The sequence below is a fragment of the Solea senegalensis genome, linkage group LG5 (genome assembly GCF_019176455.1).
Source record: "Solea senegalensis isolate Sse05_10M linkage group LG5, IFAPA_SoseM_1, whole genome shotgun sequence".
NCBI lineage: Eukaryota > Metazoa > Chordata > Actinopteri > Pleuronectiformes > Soleidae > Solea > Solea senegalensis.
Window position 1 is genome coordinate 15,578,370 of NC_058025.1, and position 9,420 is coordinate 15,587,789.

A 9,420-nucleotide genomic window follows, 5' to 3' on the forward strand; every position below is an offset into this window, starting at 1 on the left:
TGTCCCAAATGAGCAGTCTGACCTCAGGAGATGCTCGGCTCATTAAATGGAAATGTTTTTTTACAGAAACTCACGCAGATGAGACGCACCTCAGCAGCAGATCACTATGGGGCAGATGTTTACGAGTGGAACCACAAGTTGCGCTCGAGTGAAACAAAAGATTGGATCAAGATAAAAAGACTAATAAGTGTGGATTACTTTCTTTGCTCCCGTTGGGTATGATGGCTGCCAACAGTAAATACACTGCCAGATCTTTCAAACAAAGACCTGGCACTAAATGAAGGTCTCTGTAGTTTTTCAGCACATAACAACAGTGGCTTGACCCATAGATCAAAGCTAATAAATGACAATTAAATTTATATATTACACTTTTTCCTTTGATATGAAACTCAAATGAAGGAAGGAATCAGCCAGCCTTCCCACAGTTAACGGCAGAAATTTGTGTTAGATGTACATACAGTTACTTTGCATGAACGGTAAGCAAATCAGAGGCTCCCGATTGATTGAGAAACTGATAGCATGCATCACCATGTACAGTAATATGACAGGTTCACATTTTTACATCGTATAACAGGAACTCATCGTCTTAAACCTTTAGTGACGTCAAGTAAAGTTCCACTGAAGATGAACGCAACTAAATTGTCATTTAAGAAATCTCTAAACCACATGTACAACCGATGAGCACATGATTAAACGTGTACTCACGTAACAGCAAATACGTAGGAAAAACACTTCATGGTTTGATAATGATTTGATAATGAAACACTAAGTGACAACAAACACACTTACACTTTACTTTGTGCGCTGTTCGTGTGTTTGGAGTATTTTAACAAACATAGAACATCGAAAAGGTTAGTTACTATGATTTAAACTGACTTTTCCATAAAGTCACTGATAACTGGAAACCTTTAAAAAATCATGGAGGTGGAAAATAAAGTGCATGTGATGATATAAACAGAGAGTAATGTCAAACTAAAAACTTAAAGTGAACAGAATCCAAATACAAATGATCTGCCGGCTCCATATTCTTAATATTAAATAAATCTGCAGAAATAAACACACTATTGGAAAACATACAATTAAGTCATTTATTATGATTTATTAAAGATATTTAAAATCAAGTTGGTTGTGGATTAAATGAACAGACATGAATAAAACATGGATTTAGAAGCAAAACTTAAAATTACACACAATAAAAAAAAGAGACTGTACAATTTACACAAACTGGTTAAAAACAAAACAACAAGAGGTTCTTGAATTGTTGATGCTGCACATGTTCACGTCAGTTCATTTCAGAATAGTGACACAGAACTTGGACTCAGTCGCTCGACTCACGTTCAGAGTTTCTCATGACAGGAGGGTGATGAGAGCGTCCAGAAACTTGCTTCTATCCTCGGTCTTTAATTCGATTACTGCAGCGGGGAAAACAAGCACAAGGAAAGCACATTAAGATAATGTGAGCAAACCTCCGGACCAGCAAAAAGCTTTGAATAGGGACATTTTATTTGAACCAATGTCACAAATCTGGAAATCCAGAGAACTAAAGGCAAGTCTTTGAGGTGAAAAGGTTTACAAATGCTGGCATCTTATTTCACGACACATGAAGCGTTACTGATGTGCTGTGTAAACTACTTGCTGTACAGTGTCACACCTGACTGCTTCAAATCTGGATGAATAAAAGGTGAATGGTAAATTACAAACAAGGCTGCCACCTAGTGTCTACTCCAGTGAACTACTACAATACTACAGTGGATTTACATTTTTGTCAAAAGTGTGTGTTTGTTAGTAAGTCAGGCACTGGAAAAACAGACCAGCGTCTTAGCAATGTCACAACAACGATCTATTAGCTGATCAACTGACAAAAAAAATCAATTAGTAACTTTTTCATAATCAATCGCCTGAACATCATATATCAATACAATGATCAATTGTCATTTTAGTCTTTAAAAAGTAAAAAATATTTAGCTTTTCATCGTTTCACACACACGCACAAAAGCTCTCACTCATTTGAAAAGTCAATTCAAAAAATAAACAAATAAAATGAATTCAGGCATTTTAAAACTGTTTTAACGTTTCACAAACGCAGCAACTGAAAAAGAATAAATCAAAGTAATCACGAGTTGCCACCACAACAGTTGCAGTGGAAGAGCCTTTCTGCATGGAGTTTGCATGTTGTCTCCGTGTGTGTGTGTGTGGGGGTTTTCTTCAGGTTCTCTGGTTTCCTCCCACAGCCCAAAATGCAGATTTGGGGATTAGATAAATTAGACACTCTAAAGTGAGAGAGTGGATGGCTGTTTGTCTCTATGTGGCCCTGTGATGGACTGGCGACCTAATCCAGGGTGTACACCACCTTTCACCCTCCCAGCTGACTCTCGTATGGAGGATAAAGCGGTTGAATCACTTACGTCCACTGAAAGCTTGTAATAAGTGAGGCAATACACACACAAAAAAAAACCTTGTAGACTTTCTAAGACCAGCAGTCACTGTCTATATGACAAAGAAAATAAGAAATAAATAAAGTGACTTACTTGACGTGTCAAAGTGGTCATGAAGAGTTCGGGAGCTGGTGCTCTCTGCTGCTTTCTCAAACGCTCGGCCGAAGAAACTAACGAAGAAAACGAGAAGGGTTGTGAAAGGAGAAGGAAGGCCAGCACTAAAGAAGATTGATTAATTGTTGAATGACTTTCTCTGTAAATATTGGAGTTAAATGTGGAGGTCTGTTTTTTTTCTTTGTTCTCAAAGATAATAGAGTCTACCGTGCTGGTGAAAACAAGAATGGCAATTGGATTAAGCCATCTTGCACTGTGGTAAACTGGTTATTCATCGCAATAATCAAAATTACTGTAGTGATGAACATTTAAATGTTTTAGTATAGCCACGACAACTTAAAACAGTGTGGATTATCCTGCTAGAAACATGGAAGCAGACCACAGATATTTCACTACAGAGCACGAACTATGTTTCTGAGCTTCATGCAGGTAATTTAACGTTGAACGACGTGCAATCAAACAGTTCAGCTCCACGTTTTTCCATTAAGAAGTCTTACTTCTTTTTGTCAGACGTCTCAGACTCTGGTGGGATTCCCACAACAATGACGGTGCCCTTCTCCACGTCCTTGGGAGCAGCCATGATGAGCGGAAGCAGTTTGCAGCGTTTATTCCTCGTCTTAAAACAAAAAAAACACATCAAGAGTGATGGAGTGGACAGACAGCAATGAGACGTCTACAACCTTCGCATCATATTTGAAGAGCCAGCAGAAACTCACAGATTGGACGAACGCCTTCAGGAGGTACTTGCAGAGCAGAGTCAAGGCCACAGGTTTAGAAAAGAGTCTCACATCAGGAGTTCCCTACATGTGAATGAACACAAGATAATGTGAGCAGGACGTCCCGCTAATACACTGCCACACACGTGTGTCAATGACCTTGTTCAGACCTGGTTTTAGAATCGGTCCTGACAGAACTGACCACTGGAGGGCAACTCTAATTACACCTGTTCACAACTGGTGATAAGACATGTCCTGAATGTTCCTGCACTTAAATCTGTCAAGTGCAGTAGAATTAGTGACATCTAATGGTGAGACTAAACTATGGTGGCCTGTGCACACAGGAGAGGATGCTGTACTTATTGTAGTAAGCTACTGTTTCAAAACATTGCATGTCGTAGTCATGAAGGTCCTCCATAAAGCAAGAGCCTTGCATTAAGTACATATTAACAACAAATTATTGTACTTTCTGCAATTGTACACTTGCATGAAAGCATAATGATATAATATCCGATTTCAGCAGGTAAAATCCTCCTAAATGTTACGCACAGGACCTTTAAAGCAGTCCACTGTGATTGGATCAAGCTTATGTCAGTATCAGGTATGAACAGGTTGAGTCAGACACACACTCGTACCTCCATGAGGTAGCAGTAGAGGAAAGGTCCCTGTGACAGGATGAGGTTGGTGCAGATGCAGGTGGCTACAGTCTGCTGGACAGCCATCAGTTTCTTCTTAGCCAGGTCAATGCCAGAGTGTAGATGATCAAGGTTACTCCTGCAGTGAGAGACATATTCTCTTTATTTTTTTTTTCTAAATGTGCAATATTACAGTTAGCATTTGTATACAAGAGCAGACATCAGCTGAAGTCATTCATCAGCACTTCACTAAAGGTGTAGCTTTGTGTGTGCTTTCTTCTCTGCCAACTGGCCACTGCATTTAGCTTCAAGGATTCAAGGATTCAGTGTCACATGACCACTAGTAGACTCGCAAGCACTTTCCCTGCCGCTCAGGGTAGCCACGCAGAGAAAACATGGGAGACGCCAGCCCCCACATCTTAAGAAAAGCCAGATAAACCTACAAGGTAACTCAACAAACTAGTGAGTAATAATGCAACTGAAAGAGAGCCACACACGATTACAATCAAGTTAACAGACTGTTTCTATCAAATATCAGAAATTAGGTTGTTTGCATTGAGAAACAGCTACTGGAGTTATTATAAATTAATTTGAAAGTCATTTTTTGGAGAAAACCGACAGTCCTAATAGGTCTATACAGTATAGTACAGTATAGTTTTCTATTTGACTGAAAATATTTCTGCATTACACTTATCAAGAATAAACGTTTGTCCTCAAATCTGCTTCCCAGTGTGAGTTTCTTCTACAAACCTGGAAAGAGAGTCAAGAGCACTGATGAAGTTGTCGCTGTCATCTTTCTCTGTGCTCTCCAACAAAGCAGTGCAGGCATGTACCATGTCACTGGCCAGGAAACGATTCTTGAAGCCAAAGTGAACACCAAATGTCTGGACACGAATATCTTTCATACTGATAAAGAGGGGAAGCAAAGACAAATCATTTCTGGTTTGTTTGACAAAACTTTGGGATTTATATGAATCCTATACAAAGGACAAAATAACATCAGTATGTATATCCAAGTCTATTTTAAAACCCTACCCATATTTATTAGAGGATTCTTCAATGACATCCTTCAGGTTCTCTTTGATCGACATGTCCATGGAATTGAATTTCTGTCGCACTTGTTTCAGGGGCAGCCTGTCACATGCAGCATCAGCAAGTATTAGCAAGAACTAGGTCTGTTGATAAACTTTTAATGTCAACACAAATTTCTTGGAACTTACCCCATGTCAGCAAGGAACTCCTGGAGTTTCTTTTGCCCATTCAATGTCCAAAGTTTGAAATTGCAAGATGTGTAACATGAATTACAAATGCTGTCATACAGAGTCCAGTGTTGGTAGAGGCTCAGACGAAGGCTGAAGATGCAGGTCAAGGAAAACACAGAGGAAAATAACAAGAAAACAAAACAGAACAACGAGCTGCAAGCGAAATCTGCAGTGAAGAGAGATTATTTTCACAATTGATGAATTAATTTATTTTCTTGGATTAGTTGCTGAAATTGTTGTTAAAATGTCAGAAGATGTTGAAGATTCACCGTTTCCCAAAACAATGTTCTCAAATGTCTTGTTTTGCCCACAAACCAAAACTAATAATTTTAATTTTAATAATTTATTTAATATACTGAGCAAATTACCTGGAAAATATTCACATTTCAGAGACAGATTTCTTTTTTTTAAATAATTAAAATAAATAAATAAATAAATGTAAGTAATCAATTCCTAAATAACAAACTAATTGTTACAGGACTACCCCACATAAACAGTATGTCAAGTGAATTAAGGATACTCATATTCAAAGGAAATCCTCATGCAGTCAATGGACAGCGAGTTCTCCTCATCCTCATTTCGGTGGTTATGCCGGGAAACATGTCGCTGCATTGTGGCGATGTCTGTGATGTACTTCATACTAACCAAAAAAAAAGGCAAACAATACTAATTCAGGGCAGGTAAACAACTTGATGCAAACATTTAGTGTTCAAGTGATTGTTAACTCCATCTGATCAGCCAATCACACGACAACAACTCAATGCATTTAGACACATTGTCAAGACGACCTGCTGAAGTTCAAACTGAGCATCAGAAAGATGACTTTCAGTGTGGCATAGTTGTTGGACTGAGTATTTCAGAAACTGCTAATCTACTCAGTTTTCCACACACAATTATCTGTAGGGTTTCAGAGAATGGTTGTAAAAACTAAATCATCCAGCGAGCAGCAGTTCTCGGGGAGAAAATGCCTTGCTGATGCCACAGATGAGGAGGAGCATGCCCAGACTGGTTCTCCTGCCACTACATCCTCTCTACTAAGGGTGAGTTTGTCTAATAATGAATGACTATGGCCAAAGTACCCCTTTTATTTTAACTCATTAAAGTTTAGTTTTAAAATACAGTTGTTCTTACTGTGTGATTTTATCATGAACCCACTGGTCCGTCAGCCCAATGATTGCCCACCTGCAAAAAGAAGAAACTACATCTAAAAAGTCTGTATGTGCACTGCGCTTTAAACCATGGTTGTTCCATTCAAAAAAAAACTCTTACCAGAGCATGTCCTTGGTGTCTTTAGTCAACACCCATGCAAGCTCAAAAAACATCATTGCAGCCTAACAAGGACATAAAAACAATTAGAATTTAGGAATAATAGAACATAGCAAACAAGCAATAATACAATATATATATCTACTCACAGAAGTCCCGTGATATTCATACTGCTCATAATCAAATAAAATCTCCCTCCTGCAATATAAACCAGACATTAGAATCAATTAAGGAACTGTAATACAGAACAATTTCTACATCGCCTTAAAAACATTTCACCTTCTTGCTTCCCACTCCCTCTTTGCTCGCTGTCTTTCAATTCTCCTCTCGACTGCCCCCTGTAGTTACATGACCAAATGACACAGACATCACAGTGAAGTCTTAACAGATTAATCTGAGGAGCATTTACTAATCATATTTGCTGCGCACCTCATCAAATCTCCTCCTTTTGCCAGAGGGCTCTGAGCCTCCATCACTCTCATTTCCAGAGTCACCTTCTTCATTTTCTTCATCATCTCGGAAAATATCATCGTACAAAGGCACGCCAAGGTCATCATCTTGTTTGATGAGTAGCTTTATCTGTGGGTGAGAGGATTGGAGTATTTACAGAGGTAAATTCCAGATGTGTAAACACAGCAGCAGTTACCACTGAGAAGTGCTACAATTTGATGTTGACCAAAACCTAAAGCTAAAAAAACAAACACTTAACCAAGACCTAAACGGATGTCAGAACAAATGGATGGAGCAGAATGAAAGCAGGAGTATAAGATTGTATTGATACATTACAATATCACAATATTTAATGATGTGATATGGTACTGATACTTTTAAGCACTGTACTGATATGTGATACATGGAAATATTCTTGATATTATTATTCTATATTATAATTTTCTTTGTTTTTTGGTTGTATTTAAGCCTTTGATGACTGGCAGCAGGCTGTTGGCCATTTGAGTCTCTCCCTCTTAGTCCATTCGTCTAGACAACATTTTTATTTTTACTATGGGTATTATTCTTAAAATAGACTATAGAAAAGAAAATATCACCTTGTTTATTGTATCCACCGTATAGTATGTATTGCATATTTTTTGCGACATGTATTATATTGCCAAAGTCCTGCCAATACACAGCCCTAAATGATTTGAAAGGCAAAATTTTCATTTTCCATCACCTGGGTGTCATTGTAGACATTAACCACATCTACAGGCCGGTGAGTGTCACAGATGAAGAAGATGGAGTCATCATCTGGCTGCAGCATCTCAAGAAGGTCAACATTTGCCCCACAGTTGATGAGAACAAAGTATTGGAACTAAAACACAACACAGTACAACTTAGTTCAGTAAGGCCGTGTGGAAAAGCTCTGCAGGTCTACTGTGACCTCACCTGAGGTATAATTTGACCATACCTGCTCTTTGTGTTCAAGAAAGGCAGTGCCAAGGTCCTGCCAGCCTGAAACTGGAACAAGTGTGTACTGGACCTGGTCACAGTGAAAGAGCGCCTGGAAAAAGACAATAAGATTCAGCAATAACTGACTATTGGACTCTCACTGACAAGTAAAGACACAAACAGTGAATCTGAAACCAGTGAGCTGATTGTTAGTGCAACAAATGATCAGCGCAGAACAGAACATATCTTACCTGTAATATCTTACAGGCACAGAGTGCGTCTATGTCGGACGCAACCAGGAGTGCAACTCTCTGAGAACAGAATCAAGTCAAAGAATTAGCAAAAACTGTATGAAAATAAAAAGTCCAATGCCAAACTTTAAAAACGAGGACAGCAGCTTATTTTAGCCTACCATTTTAGTCATTAGACATATTGGAGGATCTTAGCATGTTTGCCAATATCCATATCAATCCGTACCAATACATTTATGCCGATACTGATATCGTCCCGATAATATCGTTCATCACTATTTTTTATTATTGCATCATTATTTTTTCCAAGAAAAACATACCAAAATAAACCATAATAGTCAAGTCCATAAATAATAATGGAAAAATGTTAGAACAACAAGACAAACAACAAGCCATTACAGCTCAGTCATTCTTGACCCATGTCACCATGACGGCTTTAGTAGAGACTGACCTACTTCTTCATCAGACTTCCAGTAAACAGACTTTAAAAAGAGGAGATACTGACACCTGTTGTTGTTCAGAAGGCTGTGCCTTCTAGAATAAGAGCAATTCGGCCCAACTAATCGAACTAAGCAGTTTCTTGGTTTATGTAACCCAGACCTGTATTTTAATCTGGGCCTCGTTTGATATGGTCTAATTAACACCTTCAAGGCAGCACGGACACTTTGACTAAGTCGTTCACAAAAGTAAAAAGGAGCAGAAAACGAAAATCGGTCTCTTAAGAGTTCTGAGTTAACAACAGTGACGGTTTACGCTTTAGCTAACATAATATTAAGAGTAGCGCAAACTCACCTGGTTGGCAACGACTTCATAAAACTCCTTTCTGATATCCGTGACGAACATATTAAAACCGTGTGTGAAGGGACAAACCCGCTTACAAAACACTACAGCGACATGAAGTGGGACTTATTTTTGTTTGTTGTCAGGAGCGGAGCGCTTTCTGCTGCAGAAAATGTGGCGCCAAAATCTATACGTCACATCCAACCAATCACCGGAGAGGAAAGCCTCTTACGTCACATGCCTAACCATACGTCATCACGTTGGATACAAATTTTAAATGAACTTTATTTAAACGTATCCTCAACAAACAAGCCAGGTGCTTTCGGCCTTTGCTTGTATGCAATGTGAAACATTAAGAAAATACTTAAATCAAAGATAAATGTACATCAATAAATTGGAAATTTCATCAAAAAAATGATCGAGTTTCAATGATTAACTTAATTCCGAACACTTTACACTGATTCACACAAGATGTTACAAATGTCTACTTTCTATTCCACAAAGCACACAATTATGCACTTCCCAGTTAAACTCAGTGTTGGGTGGATATCGTCCGTGTTGTGTGTTAATAGCAG

At 38.5% G+C, this 9,420-nt stretch overlaps 1 protein-coding gene across 1 annotated transcript; it reads right to left on the minus strand.

The window, feature by feature from the left end:
- Positions 1-1,079: 1,079 nt before the first annotated feature.
- cdc45 (CDC45 cell division cycle 45 homolog (S. cerevisiae)) lies at positions 1,080-9,027 on the minus strand. Its single transcript, XM_044025373.1, has 18 exons — positions 8,858-9,027; positions 8,066-8,125; positions 7,834-7,926; positions 7,600-7,737; positions 6,858-7,007; positions 6,708-6,766; positions 6,578-6,626; positions 6,432-6,493; positions 6,294-6,344; positions 5,683-5,802; positions 5,121-5,252; positions 4,936-5,034; positions 4,651-4,806; positions 3,901-4,039; positions 3,266-3,349; positions 3,047-3,165; positions 2,529-2,605; positions 1,080-1,412 (listed from the first exon to the last, which is right to left on the minus strand). The coding sequence occupies exons 1-18, from the start codon at positions 8,906-8,908 to the stop codon at positions 1,348-1,350; spliced, it is 1,704 nt and encodes a 567-aa protein (XP_043881308.1). The 5' UTR covers positions 8,909-9,027; the 3' UTR covers positions 1,080-1,347.
- Between the last annotated feature and the right edge of the window lie 393 nt (positions 9,028-9,420).